Source organism: Schistocerca nitens, chromosome 9 (assembly GCF_023898315.1).
Source record: "Schistocerca nitens isolate TAMUIC-IGC-003100 chromosome 9, iqSchNite1.1, whole genome shotgun sequence".
NCBI lineage: Eukaryota > Metazoa > Arthropoda > Insecta > Orthoptera > Acrididae > Schistocerca > Schistocerca nitens.
The window spans coordinates 210,354,005-210,371,245 of NC_064622.1; the positions used below are offsets into that span (position 1 = coordinate 210,354,005).

The following is a 17,241-nucleotide window of genomic DNA, read 5'->3' on the forward strand; positions in this document are numbered from 1 at the left end:
AACTGCTTACATGGTAATAACGCGATTGTTAAAACCTGAGCGCAGCTGCAAAATTGCAGAAAGACTTTAAAGGAAGCTATGAAGCACGTCTAGGTGTAGCATCCTTGATCTTGAGTTCGAACCACATCACTGCAAAAATCATCAGCAATGGCGGCCAAAAACTTCCGGCATAAGAAGTCATCCTTGTCCTGCCAACCATCTTGTCAAAGAGGGCGGAGGAGCGGACTGTGCTTCAGGGCACTCTTTTGCTCTTGAGATGGGTAACTATCCTAAAAGACAGAAGAATCAGCAATGAACAATGGCATGACGATGAAATGGAAACCACGGGAACATATAGCCTGCAACTGAAAAAAGTTTTATCATAATCTCGCTATTCGCAAAAGATTCCAAATTAGTCCCCCATTCAGACCTCCAGAAGGTGACAGTCAAACGAGATGTGACCATGAGAAAAAGATTGAATGACGAACGAAAGGGTAACGTTCTACAGCACAGGAGTAGAACGTCGGAAGCTTGGAACGTGGTAGCAAAGAAAGGACATCTGATAAGGGGAATGTTGAGACTCAGCCTAGATCTAGTGAGAGTCAATGAACTGGAAAAGAAAGACAATGATTTCTGGTCAGACGAGTTTAGGCTACTAACAACGGCAGCAGGAAACATTACAACGGGAGTAGGATTCGTTATGAAAAGGAACGTAAGTCAAAGAGTGACTCATTGTGAACAGCTCTGTGATAGCAGGACCGACAGCAAACCATCACCGACAACATTAATTCAGGTGTGAATGGAGACGTCGCAAGCCGAAGTGGAAGAGATAAGTTATATGAGTATACTGAGTGGGTAATTCATTACGTAAAATGAAATAAAAATGTAATATTCATGGGTGACTGGGATGTAGTTGTGAGAGAAGGAGCAGGAGAAAGGATTACGGAAGAGTATGGGCTTGGTAGTACGAATGAGGGGATACAAATCCTAATTGAGTTCAGCAATAAATTTCAGCTAGTAATAGCGAATACTCTGTTTAAGATTCACAAGAGGCGTAGATATACTTGCAAAAGATCAGGAGATACGGGAAGATACCCCTTAGATTACATCGTGGCCAGGCTTAGATTACGAAACCAGATATTGGAATGTTAGTCGTACCCAGGAGCAGACATAAATTCAGATCACAATTTAGTAATGATGAACAGTAGATTGCAGTTGAAGTGACCGGTCAAGAAAATCAGTGCACAAAGAACTGAAACACGGAGGTACCAAGGAAAGATGAGATACACTTGAAGTTCTCTTATGCTATAGACACTGCGACAAGATCTCAGTGGTCCATTTAGCAGAAGATGAATGGACGTCTCTAAAAACGGCAGTCACTGAAGATGGAAAGAAAACAATAGACACAAGGAAGGTAACCGTGAAGAAACCATGGTTAACAGAACAAACACTTCAGATGATAGACGAAAGAAGGAAGTACTAAAAGTGTTCAGCAAAAACTGGAATACAGAAATACAAATCGCTTACAAATGTAATAAATAGGTGTGCAGGGAAACTAAGGCGAGACGGTTACATCGAAAATGTGAAGAAGTCGATAAAGAAATGATTGTCGGAAGGAGAGGCTCAGCATATAGAAAACTCAAAATAGCCTTTGGTGAAATTAAAAGCAAGGGCAGTAACATTAATAGTGGAAAGAAATTTCATTATTAAATGCAGAGGAGACAGTGGATGGATGGAAAAAGTGCTTTGAAGACCTGTGTTGCGGAGGCGTTGGCTAATAATGTGATAGAAGAAGAAATAGGAGTCGAGAGAAAAGGAATCCGGTATTAAAAACAAAATTTAATAGAATATTAGAAAGCTTAAGACGAAATAAGGCAGAAGAGATAGCTAACATTCCATCGAAATTCCTAAAACAACTGGGAGTATCGGCCATAAAAAGACTATAGATATTCGTGTGTAGAAAGACTGTATGAGATAGGCGATATGTCATCAGACTTTCGGGAAAACGTCATTCTCAGAGTTCCGAAGATTGCAAGAGCTGAAAAGTGCGAGAACTATCGCACAATCAGGTTAAAAGCTCATGCATCCAAGTTGGTGAATGAAGAACGGGAAAGAAAATCGGGGATATGTTAGTAGGCAATTCGTTCAGTTTTTGAAAAAGCAGCACCAGAGAGGCGGTTCTGTCGTTAAGGCTGGTAATGGAAGCAAGACTGAAGTAAAGTCAAGACACGTTTATAGGATTTGTCGACCTGGAAAGAGCGTTCGACAATGTGATGTGGTGCAGCACGTTCGAAATCATTATAAAAGCAGGACGAAGCTATAGGGAAAGACGGGTGATACATAATATATACAAGAGCGAAGAGGGAAAGATAAGAGTAGACGACCAATAACGAGGTGATCGTTTTAAAACCGGGCAACACAGTTTCGGTGTCTTTCGTCCTAGGGTTCAATCCATACATCGAAGGAGCAATGACAGAAATAAAAGCAAAATTTATGTTTGGTATTAAATTTAAGGTGAAAAGTTATCAATGATAAATTTGGCTTTTGATATTGCTATTCTCAATGAATATGAAGGAGAACTACAGAATATTTTGAATGGAATGAAGTCTAATTGGTAAAGAATATAGATAGAGAATAAATACGAAAGTAATGAGAAGTAGCAGGAATAAGAACAAGTAGATGAAGATAACGAATTCTACTGCCTAGGCAGCAAAATAACGCATGATGGACGAAGGAAGTAGGTTGTCAAAGCAGAGTAGCGGTTGCAAAAAGGGCATTTCTGGCCAAGAGAAGTCTACTAGTATCACACACAGGCCTTAATTTGAGGAAGAAATTTCTTAGAATATGTTTGGAGCACATCACTGTACGGTAGTGAAACGTAGGCTGTTTGAAAACAGGAACTGAAGAGAACGGATGGTGCTCCAGAAGAATGTTGAAAATTATTTGGATTGAAGGCGTAAGAAATGAGGATTCTCTGCTGAATCGCCGAAGAAAGACTACATGAAAAATACTGAAAATAAGAAGGGACGGGATGATAGGACGTAGGCGAAATAATCAGGGAAAACTTCTATGGTACAGAGGGGGCTGTATAGGGTAAAAACTATAGTTGAAGACAGTATGGAACACATCCAGCAAACACACTGAAGAGCCAAAGAAACTGCTACTCCTGCCTAATGCCGACAGGGGAGGCCGAGCGGTTCTAGGTACTACAGTCTGGAACCGAGCGACCGCTACGGTCTCAGGTTCGAAACTGCCTCGGGCATGGATGTGTGTGCTGTCCTTAGGTTGGTTAAGTTTAAGTAGTTCTAAATTCTAGGGGACTGATGACCTCAGAATTTAAGTACCGTAGTGCTCAGAGCCATTTGAACCATTTTTGAACCTGCCTAATATCGTGTAGGGCTCCCGCGATCATGTGGAAGGCGAAACACGACGTGACATGGACTCGACTACTGTCTCAAGTAGTGCTCCAGGGAACTGATACAATGAATCCTGCAGGGCTGTCCATGAATCCATAAGCTTACAAGGGAGTAGAGACTTCTTCTGAACAACACGTTGCAAGGATCCCAGATGTGCTCAATAATGTTCATTTGTGTGGAGTTTGGTGGCCGGAAGAAGTCTTTAAACTCAGATGAGGGTTCCTGGAGCCACTCTATAGCAATTCTAGACGTGGGGGACGTCGCATTGTCCTGCTGGAATTGCCGAAGTCTGTCGGAAGACACAATGGACATGAATGGGTGCTTACGTACATGTAACCTGTCAAAGTCCTGTCTAGACGTATCATGGGTCCTATATCACACGAAGTGCACACACCTCACACACCTAACACCTCTCCAAGATCCCACCAGCTTGAACAGTCCCCTACTGACATGCAGGATCCATGGATTCATGAGGTTGTCTCCATACCCGTACATGTCCATCTGCTCGATACAATTTGAAACTAGATCCGTCCGACCAATCATTTTTCCAGTCAACAACATTCCAATGTCACTGTTGACGGGCCCAGGCGAGGCGCAAAACTGTGTGTCGTGTAGTCACGAGTGGACCCTCGGCTCCGGAAGCCCATAATGATAATGTTTCGTTGAATGGCTCACACGGTGACACTTGTTGATGGCCCAGCATTTAAATCTTCGGCAATTTGCGGAAGGGTTGCACTTCTATCCCGTTGAACGATTCTCTTCAATTACAGTCGGTCCCGTTCTTGTAATATCTGTTTCCGGCCTTAGCGATGTCGGAGATTTGATGTTTTACCGGTTTCCTGATATTCACGGTACACTCTTGAAGTGGTCGCCAGGGAAAATCTTACCTCATCGCTATCGCGGAAATGCTGTGACTCATAGCTCGTGCGCCGACTGTAACACCACGTTCAAACTCACTTAAAGCTTGATAAGATGCCACTGAAGCATCAGCAACCGATCTAACATCGGCACAAGACACTTATGGTCTTACATAGGCGTTGCCGAGCGCAGCGCCGTATTCTGCCTGTTTACATATGTCTGTATTTGAATGTGCATGCCTATACCAGTTTCCTCGGCGCTTCAGCGTAACTGAGGACGTAGTCTGCAAGTGGTACTCTGAGATGAAGAGGTTGGAACAGGAGAGGCGTTAGTTTCGGGCCGCATCAGACCAGTGGAGAAAGTGATGGCTCAAAAAGGAAAAACAAAATATGATGATACGAAATGTATCCAGGTACAGGGTTTCATTAGTGTGCATTGCTCTTTGATCGTGTTTTTCCTTGATGCTTTCAGGTGGGTATAAATATCAGTTTTTCATTTATGTCGGAAAGTATCCCTTCTTTATAGGTCGAAGTATTACAAGGTAGTTTTCGATGCTGAACAACGTGTGACTATTACATCTGAGATCAGCAGCAAAGGCGAATATATTTCCTAAGTTTTACGTTTTTTATAGTGTGTTCCCAGTATCGTGTCTTAAACTTACTTCCCGTTTGATTCTTGCGGCTAGCCTTACAATCAGAACAGTACATTTTGTGTATGTATTCGCTGTGTTTGTGTTAATGTTCTGTGTTATAACACGTAGCAGTGAAGCTTGTGAGTTTACACGACGAGAACATTCTGTTTTCTAAAATATTTCTCATTTAATATGAGACCTAGTCGTGAAAGATGAATCGATGCAAATTGTCACATGGTGCACAGTATCAAACAAATATCTCTTTTATGGTTATTCACAGAATATCATTTTCAGATTCCACTACAAAATAGCTTCCATATGAACTTTGAAACCAGACACGGAGTAACATGAAGAACTTCTTAGCATCTTCAGCTGTTATTCACCAGAGAAAAGACATATTTATACGAGCCTTATTACTTCCTCTAAAGTGTGCCAGTTTGGACACACCAATAATTTGAGCTTCTGTCGGCCCAGCGTGTTATGAACACTACAACAGTTTTTTATATTTGTGTTCACAGGGAGAGTCGATTTCTACGGCGGCTTACAGCTGCTCCTGGGTGGAGTGCAGCGCGAAATTCAAGGACGCTCTCAGAATCCTCATCGTCCGCGCACAGAAACCGCTGGTTCTCACCGCTGGACACCTCTACCCTATCAACAGAGGTGCCTTTCTCTCGGTAGGCATGTAACATGGAAGCGATTTTCATTACCCCTAAAGAGACGAGGCAGTACATTTACACCCAATAAACTGAAGTCCAAAATTAATATTTATCGAGAGAACAGTAAAAGTGAAAGTTGAGTAACAGCTGTGAATGGCTGCCAATATTTTCTGCTATTTATGTAGCAAAGGAATATGTCATGATTTGAAGAGACAACCAGAGGAAGTACATCAGATTCAAAGAGGAACCTAGGTGTCTATAGTCAGACGGTAAATGTGACATTTCAGAAGAATAGTTTATCCAAACCCGCTCTTCGAGGATAATGCCATCTGGTCCTAGGTTCGACGAATCTCACAGCGACTTTAACCCACCGTTTGGAGTGCGTAGCGACATCTCCAGACCTGAATTTTTCATAATATGTCTGGGATGCTTTGAAGGAAACGAACTGCAGATTTACTGAATGCGAATCCCTAATTAAATGCATGGCCATAGACTACAGCAAATAATTTTTGTGATTTTAATGTATCTCACCTCTTCCACGTGTTAACAGCTCTGCCGTGAAAAATACGCAAAAGTTTAGTTTCTTTTTCGAGGTGAAGAAACTTTCAAGTATTGTTCTCTTCCATCCTAAACGTCCGTTGAACCATGAATGACTTCTTACGTACAGGTATGATCTTCAAAGAGCTCAATTTATACAGGTCAAAAGCTACACAATACCTTGTTTGTTTTGCCTGTGAGTGAATGGAACGTAATGACACCGGTACTAATGATCCGGAAAAATAAACTTTTTGTTTAAAATTTGACCCATCAATAAACATCAACGCTACTTATTACTGTTAACGAAATATGAAGTAGCACGAAAATCTACATAACGCAACGGAACATACAAAGCCACCTTTAAAGTACATTAAAGGAAGATCAATTGTAACCAAGAATTACAGCCCGCTTGATATAAAGTATCTGTGTAAGTGAACCTCTTCTATTAGTAAATGTGTAACTGCACACTGTGTGTTCTAAAATTTAACAACAAGAGATTGATTCCATGAAATGCAAACACCCGAAAGCTTCACTGATGGAGTACGTTTGTTGAAGTTCTCAGTACATACTGTATTTAGGTGAAAGTTATATATGAAATAGCTGCTTTCTGAACAGGAAGGCGTGTCGGTCCCCAGCACAAATCCGCCCACCGTATTAGTGTCGAGGTCCGGTGTGCCGGCCAGCCTGTAGATGGTCTATCAGGCGGTTTTGCATTTACCTCGGCGAATGCGGGCTGGTTCCCCTTATTTCGCCTCAGTTACATTGTGTCTGCGATTGCTGCACAAACACCGTTTCCACATACGCGTGCACCATACTTATTCTACCACGCAAACATTTCTGTTTACACACGTCTGGTGTGAGACGTTGCCGGGGATGGTGGGTGGGGGGGTGGGGGGTGGGGGGGGGCACTTCGTTCCGAGCCGCACAATGACCCTGGATTCGGTGTGGGGCGGTGGTGAGATGGGTGGATTGATGTGGCCTGTTGTGGGGTTGTGAACCACTGAGGGCTACGGTGGGACGAAGCCTCTCCGTCGTGTCTAGGTCCCCAGTTTAATACAAACGTACAAACATACATATACACAAAATAGGATAATGTTGTATCTGCTGGAGACAGTTTATCAGAATATTAACTATTGCCATGGCAGCCCATTTTAAATATATTATGCTATTCCTTGATACTAGTAAAAACCAACGATAAATTAACTCATGCACGAATGACTATAAAATTTCGTAGAATTGACTACATGAGGCGCACAGTAATTCGCTGAAGGTATGAAATTAACTGCAATTATTCGTACGACAGGCAGACAACTTAGAAACAACTTACAAAAGTATCCTCTAACCGACCGGGTGTGTGAATACTACCAAAAGAATATATATATATATATATATATATATATATATATATATATATATATATATATAAAACTCCACATTCTTTTCAATCTCCGTAGTAATATTTAGAGAAAGTAACATGAAAGACGACCTATTTTATCTGATGAATCAAGAAAAAATAGGTCTTGATCCTTGCATATTCAAATAAAGACGTGATCCCAACAATGTGCTAACGTTGCCCACATGGATACACAATCGCAGAAGCATGTCTCACAGATGCACCCGAAAATCATGAAAACTGAATTACGCCAATGCAAAACAAGCAAGCAACGGTCTCACCAATAATGCTGGACGCTGCAGCTTAGAAATGCCCATCAAAATAATACAAAGACAAATGTCTGACCTTCACAAACGGCCAGCAAACGATAAGATCCTGACAGCTTCAGGCGGAGACCAAAAGAAGACTGGCCACCTGACTACATGGCCCTTTCAACCTTAGACTTTGCGCCAAGCGCACCGATTGAATGACTAGTCTCTTCACTCAAAGTATGGCGTAAAGACTTGCTTTTTCACTACTCAGCCAAAGATAAGATTTCACTGGGTGAGTGAAACTTGCACTATACCGACTTTTAGTCATCTGACTGTTTTGCAGCTCGCACAATGTTACGTTACATTTTGCAAATTTGGCGGAAAAAGCATGTCAAGTTTAAAAGAACGGAATATCTGCAAGACTGGCGAAATCTTACAGAAGCTCGGAATTTAACGCGTTCTTCAATGCTAGATACTTTTAATATTCTGCATAACGAAACTGTATCTGCAATTTTGCAGAAAACCCAGAGAGATTCTGGTCGTATGTGAAGTACACCAGTGGCAAGACGCAGTCAATACCTTCAGTGAAAAATACCAGTGGTAATGTTACTGATGACAGTGACACTAAAGCAGATTTACTAAACGGGGTTTTCCGAAATTTCTTCATCAAAGATGACCAAGTAAATTTCCAGAATTCGAACGAAGAACAACTTTCAACATGACTAGCTTTGTTTTTAGATACCCTCGGTGGAGCTAAGCAGCTTAAATCACTTAACAAATGAAAGCCCTCCGGTCACGATTTTATAATATTTAGTTGTCTTTCAAAGTATGCTGATACAACTGCTCATTACTGAGCAACCATATAGAACCCCTCGCTCGTTAAAGATGACGACTAACCTAAAGACCGTAAATTTGCACAGGTCACTCCAATACTGAGTAAAGGGAATAGGAGTGGTCTTTTGAATTACAGACTCATATTACTAACGCTGATTTGCAGTAGCATGCTGGAACATATACCGTATTCGAGTATTATGAATTACCTCGAAGAAAACAATTTATTTACAAATAGCTAACACCGGTTCAGAAAGTATCGTTCTTGTGAAATACAACTACCTCTTTACTCTCACGAAGTAATGAGTGCTTTTGAAATGGAATGTTAGATTGACTGCATATTTTTAGATTACCAGAAGGCTTTTGACACCGTTCCTCACAAGCGACTTCTAGTCAGACTGAGTGCCTGTGGGGTATCGTCTCGGTTGTGCGACTGGATTTGTGACTTCCTGTCGAAAAGGTCACATTTCAGAATAATTGACGGAAAGCCATCGAGTAAAACAGAAGTAAAATCTGGCGTTCAAGAAAGATATATTTCAGGTCCTCATCTACATATACTTAGCATCCCTCTGCGACTGCCTGCAGATTTAGCACCTTATAAAGTCATCAGCTGATCATAACCGATTGGATAACGATTTGGACAAGGTATCTGTATGGCGCAAAATTGACAAATGACTCCAAATAATGAAAAATGTGACTTCATCCACTCGAGAACTAAAAGAATATTTGCTAAACTTCGGTTACACAATAAATCACGCAAAAGTGAATTTTATTCAAAGTGGATGTTGTTGAGCTCCGTGACTGTACCTTTATAGCTTGTGGAAAAATTTCCACTACCAGTCACACGATCGGTTTCGGACTTGTACCCATCCCCAGGTTTTTATACCTGCATGTACATTTTTATATTGCTGTAGATCACTGTTTGAATACAAATAAAATCATTTGCTCGTGACTAAACAGATACAAGAGGAACGAACAGTTGTAAGTGGCAAGACTTACATAAGGATGAAGTAGACTATCCTTATTATAATTATGCTGTGCTGGGAGTTTTTCCACTCAGTTGCACATTTGTAATTTTTTTCACGTTAGTGTTTCAGTTTCTTAAAATTTAGCTGCATAGTTCTCAACTGTGTCGTGAACTCGTAATATCACTGTGTTTACATACAAACATGTATGTTATGGTCGAAGAACTTAGCCATAGATGTAGCACACTTAGAAACTTATAAAGCTATTATAAATTTCTAAATTTTTGATCCATATTATTGATTTTTAATTTTTTTTATCCTTATTCATAATGTCGATCACTAGTACACGACATAGTTGTGAAATATACAGTTAAATTAAAAAAAAAACTGAAACATGGACGTGAAAATAGTAACAAATGTGCAAATGAGTGGAAAAACTCCCACCACAGCATAATTGTAATATGGATACTTCATATTTATGAAAGTACAGACGGAGTGACCGCGCGGTTTAAGGCGCCATGTCACGGATTGCGCAGCCCCTCCCGCCGGAGGTTCGAGTCTTCGCTCGTTCATGGGTGTTAGTACCATTCTTAGCATAAGTTACTTTAAAATAGATTGAATAGTGTGTAAGTCTAGGGACCGATGACCTCAGCAGTTTGGTCCTTTTGGAATTCAAACACATTTGAACATTTTTGTAAGTACATATATACTTTCGACAAATGCTGTTTAGCCACTTAGAACTGTTCCACTTGTATCTGTTTGGTCACAAGCAAATACTTCCCTTTGTATTCAAACAGTGATCGCTAGAAATATAAACACGTACATGAATTTATCAAGACTTATGAATCGGCACTAGCCCGAAACCTGTCCTGTGACGAATAAATAATCATCCAAATGTAAGAGCTGTGAATTCAACTTAATACTTAGGGATGACAATTACGAATAACTAATTCGGGATGATCCCACAGATAATGCTGTTGGGAAAGCGCACCAAAGACTGGCATTAATGGGAACAAAATATCGAAAAAGAAACACGCCTACACTACACTCGTATGTGGGATCCGCATCAGATAGGATTGATGTACGACATCGAAAAATTTCAAAGAAGGCTAGCTTGTTTGGTTTCACTGAAAAATAGGCGAGAAAGTGCCGTAGATATAATATCGCGAATTGGGGTGGCAAACACTAAAAGAAAGGCATTTATCTTTGCAGCAGGATCTTCTCTTGAAATTTGAATTACGAATTTCATCTCCGAATGAGAAGATATTTTGTTGTCGCTCGCCTACAAGGATAGAAATGATCATCAGAATAAAATAAGAGGAATCAGTGCTTACACGTATAGATTTAAGTTTTCGTTTCACCTGTGCGCTGAACGAGAGTGGAGTGGTAAAGAAATAGCTTGTATATAGTTCGATGAATCCTCTGCCAAGCACTTGATTGTGAATTGCAGGATCATCATGTTCATGTAGATGTTAGTGGAAAACGCTTATAACAGACGGCTTTCATATTTTCCTACCCCAACGAGAAGGACCATCTCGAATTGCTTTACAGTTTGTCTCTTGCAATGACGTTTACTGTGTTCACCAGCGTTATATTGTTGTTTCTTATTTTCTTACACAAATTTATTCCCTATAATACATAGAAAGTGACTTTTCAGACCAAAAGCAAATGTCACAATCAGAAATCAAAGATGGTTTCCAGACGAAAACTGCTCTTCCATTCTCTGTTGGCCAACGATTTGGTCAACAACTAAAATAACAAAATTTTATTATTAGTAACAGTCTTGTGAAACCGGCTGTCATTGGTGAAACAGCTGATCACACATGAAGGACACACATATGTATGCATAAGACGTCTTTGTTAACGTTAACATGTTGGGTACGTAAAAATGAAAGCATGCCACATACACCAGGTTGAACTGCTAAACAAACCCAGAAGAACTACAGCGTTTCATAAGTTACGACTTCTTTCCAGCTGGACCACTACTGAAACGTTTTCTGCTTCTTGCGATCAACATGTTGAATTTTGATGATGCAGCTTCATGTATCTTTATCATTTCAACATTTTACATATTTATTAGTTAGTTTCATGGTCTTCAGATTTATAGTTTATGAGTGAATGTTTGGGGACAGCCTCGTAAATTTTCGTTTCCACTAAAAATTATATATGACGTTTCGGTTCCCTACATTATGTATGTAATTCTACTTTTTTGTACACATAGAAAAATAGCCCCCTATAAGAATGTGAAGAAATATATAAATTATTTCATTTTGCTAACAGATGTGTGCCTGTAATCAGTTGTTACAAAACAACACATCGTAACAAAATACACGGCAAGTTCGCAACTTTTTCTATATGTATGTAATTAGTTTAGCTAGAATTATTATTATCACCTTCAGTCTGATCACTTCATTCATCCAGCTATCAATGCTAGTCTAGTTTGTGCAAGCTCCTGAACCGTGCATCCATCTTAACCTACGTGCTGTAGTCCGACCTTACGGAGAGGTACATGTGCTGTACACAGTAACAACTTGTAATCAACAAATACTTAATGTGCTGCGTGCACCTATTCAAGCTCCCTTCCATTAACTACCACCATACGCTAGTTCTTCTAAATCAGTATTTCCTCAAGATTTTCTTAAGAGGAAAAATTCAACAGTGACTTTAGGTACATTTCGATTAACGTTGTTAGTAAGAGAGTTGGGACACCTGTAGCAAGACGTCAGGTAGAAATCGTTACAGAATGTATACATAGCAATTGTGCATCGTTTTTAGGATACGCAGTATACAATTTCACCAGTACTGGTGAATGAGGAAATGTAGCTCTGCAGCAAATCACAAATGTAAATAATAGATGATCTAACAATGCACTGAAGTCCATTTTCACGAAACATCGTTTGAACATTTCATCAAGGTCAGTTGTGTTACTGTCATCGTGCAAGCCATAAGTTTCGTGGTAAGATTTGAGCTCTAGAGCCCACAAACACACCATAAACTTCCATAAAGTTCATGCTGATGTATTTAATTCTTTAAGAGCACAAAAGAACCATTGAAAATAAATGAAGGTACTGCCTACGCAGTTACAGAACACATATTTTTATGTTAACAACTCAAAAGCGCCCTGGTCATTCTGCATGCATAAACAACCCCTGCTTTTAGAGATACCTTAAGAATGAAAATCTCATAGTAAAAATATATTTGTCACCGAGCTTGAGACATGGAACTGTGCTCTCGTAATACAGCGCATACTCAAATTGAAAATTTAACGAATTAAACAATTAAGCATAATAATTAAAATAGTAATCAGCTGGAAAACATAATAATTTAGGCATTTATTCAAGAAAATAAGAATGGTGAAAACAGCTAAGAGATTGGGGTATAAGTAGTAGAGATATCTGAATCATAATTCCGAGAGGCAATCAGAAATTTCTCAACGGCGGCTGGAGCTCAAGGTGGCCAGCTAGTGTGCTCGGGGGCAGTTTCAAATGTTGACAGTCTGCATGATGATCTAAGTCTGTGGGATGTGGAAAGTGGAGGGGCACGCAAAGGGATACTGAGAAACGACCCAGAGTAAAAGTTAAAATGTAGTTTTCAATGCTAGAGACCCCTTCGGTGTACAAGCCATCAACAAATCCAGCACAATGGTTCAAATGGTTCAAATGGCTCTGAGCACTATTGGACTTAACATCTTAGGTCATCAGTACCCTAGAACTTAGAACTACTTAAACATAACTAACCTAATCACATCACACACATCCATGCCCGAGGCAGGATTCGAACCTGCGACCGTAGCAGTCACGCGGTTACGGACTGAAGCGCCTAGAACCGCACGGCCACCGCGGCCGGCCCAGCACAAGGGGAAAATAGTCCACATTAAATTTTATTGTGGCAGACAGTAGATAATTAACAGTATTTATTAACATAAGGTTTAGAGTTTGTATCCAGAGCAGTGCTCTGTAGCGTTCGATATTACTACAAACAGAATTGATTGTTCCATACCACCACCACACAACCACTCGCTAGAAGGAAGATCTGAACACAGAGACTGGAAAGTTGCCCAGGTCACAGCAATGCCCACTAAATTACAGGTCCGTATAATTAACGTCAATATTTAGCAGGATTTCGCAACAAATATTGTGTTCGAACATTATAAATTATCTCGAAGGGAACGGGCTATTGATACACAGTCAACACGGATTTAAAAAATATCGTGCTTGTAAAACGCAGCTGGCTCTTTACGCACACTAAGTGTTGAGTGCTATTGACTAGAAATTTCAAATTGATTCCATATTTCTAGATTTCCAGCTTGTAATGAAACTGAGCACTTATGGAATATCGTCTCAGTTATGCGACTGGATACGTGATTTCCTGTCAAAGGTCAAAGTTCGTAGTAACTGACGGAAAGTCATAGAGTAAAACAGGAGGGATTTCTAGCGTTCCCCAAGGTACCCTCTGCTGTTCCTTGGCTATATAAACGATTTAGGACATAATCTGAGCAGCCGCTTTAGGTTGTTTGCAGATGATGTTGTCGTTTATCGTCTAGTAAACTCATTAGAAGGTCAAAACAAATAGCAAAACGATTTAGAAAAGATGTCTGTATGGTGCGAAAAATCACAGTGACCCTAAATATAAAAAATAAAGTATGAGGTCATCCACATGACTGCTAAAGGGAATCCATTTAACTTCAGTTACAAGATGAATCAATCAAAACTTAAGGCTGCAAATTCATCTAAATACCTAGGAATTACAACTACGAACAAATCAAATTGTAAAGAAAACATTGAAAATGTTGTGGTGATGGCGACTCGAAGACTGCGTTTTATTGGTAGAACACTTAGAAGATGCAACAGTTCTACGAATGAGACCGCCTACTACGCTTGTCCGTCTCTTTTGGAGTACTACTGGGTGGTGTGGGATCCTTATTAGATAGAATTAACGGATGCATCGAGAAACTTCAAGGAAGAGCGGCACGTTTTGTATTTCGAGACATTGGGCCGAGAGTGTCACGGACATGATACAGGATTTTGGGTGGGCATAATTAAAACAAAGGCGTTTCTTGTAGCAGCGAGATCTTCTCACGAAATTTCAATCACCAACTTTCTCCTCCGAACGAAAATATTTTGCTGACGCCGACCTGCATAAGGAGAAATGATCATCAAAATAAAATAAGGGAAATCAGAAGTCAGACGTAAAGATGTAGGTGTTCGCTTTTCCGCACGCTGTTAGAGAGTTGAATAGTAGATACTTATTGTGAAGGTAGTTCGATGAACCCTCGGCCAGGCATAAGTGCTTTTTCGGAGTATCCGTGTAGATGATAAACTAAAGTGTCTGACGTCACTGCCACCAAGAATCTTGATCAGTAGGGTGACACACCATTATTAGGGGGGTACAGATCAGAAGTTTTACCAGACGGACGTGCGCTAGTTGTCGCACCACTGGAACTGCTCAATAAGCGTTGCTAATGCTCATACTGTGATACTTAGACACTCCTGAATATGTAGGTTGTGCGCGATGTATTGGCAAGATGTTAACTAGTCAAGTCCTGTGTTATTCTCGTCACATACAATGTTTTGGCTGTGACTAGTAATTTAGTGGAGGATATCTAATTAATTTTTTCTAGATTTTCAGAGTATCTTGGTGGGCTGTGCTAGATCCTGCGTGGCAAAAGCTTTAATTAACTGCTTCTCCGCAAAGTAGATCAGCTGTATTGTAGCATTTATAAATCAGAAATTCTTATATGAGAGACGTTTTGTGTGTGGCCTCCGTGCCGCCAGCAGAGGCACACTTGAAGACCGGTGAATTCTGATAAGTGCCATCTTTGGTTTTGTTTAGATTTAATAACGAATATACAATCACTTATTTTGAGTACACTGAGTATCTACTTTTACCAGAACAGGTGTAGTACAATTATTTGAGTGTAGTTGTGTCGGAAACTTAATTAGACAGATTTCAGATGTAGGAGTGTAGCGTACTAATAACTGCACTGGAGGTGAGTTCGACAAACCGAGGAATTGTGGCTGGCCTTCAAGGACGAAGCACTGGTAAGTGGGCCAGTGTCAACAGAGGCACACACATCCCTGTAAATTGCCTCTTACGGTAACAGTGCTTTATGTCCAACAGCACCACTGTTGATTAGGTTTGGTGTTCCAAGTCATCTTAGAGTTGTTTTGTTAGTTAGTAACACAATTTGTAATTTCAGTTTAGGAATTAATCAGTCAATGACATGATGTTGCAAACGTAAATATTGCGTTTTGATTTTACTTTTGGCATATTAACTCTTGATATATTTGTACTGCATGTACTTGCAGGCACTTCTTGTAATCAGAAATATGGCGTTCGTCTTTTGCAATTAATATCAGTGTATTTTCTGGGTATACATCGCATAATGAATTAGACGTTATCAAGTGCAAATTTATGCAGTCAAAGGTGACCTAGTCCAAGACTAAGACGGAGTTCCAAAACTTACTGCAACCAGTTTGCCGCGCAAGGAAGACACGTCTTCTGTTATTCCTGACGCGTCACCAGCAGAATGTGTTTCGCTTAACAATGTGTTAATTTCATAGTGAGGAGCTGGCACACACATTATAGGATCTGTGCATGGAGCTGGAACAAAAGTTACGCAATGTAGCTTTAAATGCTCGCTGGATCGTTAAGTGGTTCTGCTTCCTTTCAAGAACACAATGTTTGTCTTCCCCATATTACTTTTAGACACACTTCTTAGTTTGTTCTGGATATTTATTTATTTATTTTGGAAACGAATGTCTTGGGTTTACGTGAATCAAAAGTCCGTAGTCTCTTTATCACTGCGTTTGCATTACCTTTCCTTGCATTGACTCGTACATGATGCTATATAGTACACCCCATAGCCGGATGAGTTGTTGATATGCTGAACCTAGCACAAGTTACAAAATGGCTTCCTTTATCACCGCCATCTTGGACCATTTCTTTTTACTAACCCTGATTTTACAATATTTGCATTTCACATCGAGGCGTTGTACAGTACCTCTCGTAATGCACTCATTCGTCCTTCTGAAGCTGATCATCTTGACGGGAGGTGCCACTTTGTAAATGCAACTGTTACACCGCCAGTCGGAGTATTTACTATGTTGTTCTTCAGAAGATCAGACCCTAGAAAAATCACAACAAATATGGAGATTTCTGACTTGTCATCAAATCACCACATGTATCCGAAATAGTGTTTAAATTTTAATGCGTTGAACCTTGTAAGACGAAATAATAAGGAGATTCTAAGCAATATGTAGTAATTTCATCATATTCCGCGCATCCTTCACCTCTGTTCAACTCTGTTACAGCTGCTGAATGCCTCCTACTCCTACTACGCTCTGCTGGGCCAAATGAACAAACGCTAGATGAAGGACTCGGGGCAAGAAAGTTAACTGAGCTGGATACTGCATGGACATCCGTTAACAGTGATTTCCACCGCCGTTTCAGTTATATGTCTGTGATATAGTATCACATGAGAAACGTTTCTAAAAGATTTCTGTGACTTGGTTGATGGAAAAGAAACAATGTTCTTCGCATGATGCATAATAATGAATGTATGCTGTCACTTGACCTTTTTACTAAGTCACAATTACTTAAGTTCTAAAGGTATAGTTACATATCACGTAAAGGTTTACATTGCATTTTATCTTGCATATCAACTGATATTAAACCCAATGAAGATTGCAAGATGTAAAATGTATACCAGTGCTCAAAATTTT

General features: G+C 40.1%; 1 protein-coding gene across 1 annotated transcript in view; it reads left to right on the top strand.

Moving 5' to 3' along the window:
* LOC126204118 (odorant receptor Or2-like) overlaps nt 1-16,925 on the top strand; it is a 41,803-nt gene extending 24,878 nt beyond the window's left edge. The window contains exons 4-5 of the mRNA XM_049938533.1: nt 5,403-5,558; nt 16,831-16,925. Of these exons, the coding sequence (XP_049794490.1) occupies nt 5,403-5,558; nt 16,831-16,887 (213 nt within the window). The 3' untranslated portion in view covers nt 16,888-16,925. The remainder of the gene's footprint in view (nt 1-5,402; nt 5,559-16,830) is intronic.
* Nucleotides 16,926-17,241: the final 316 nt, after the last annotated feature.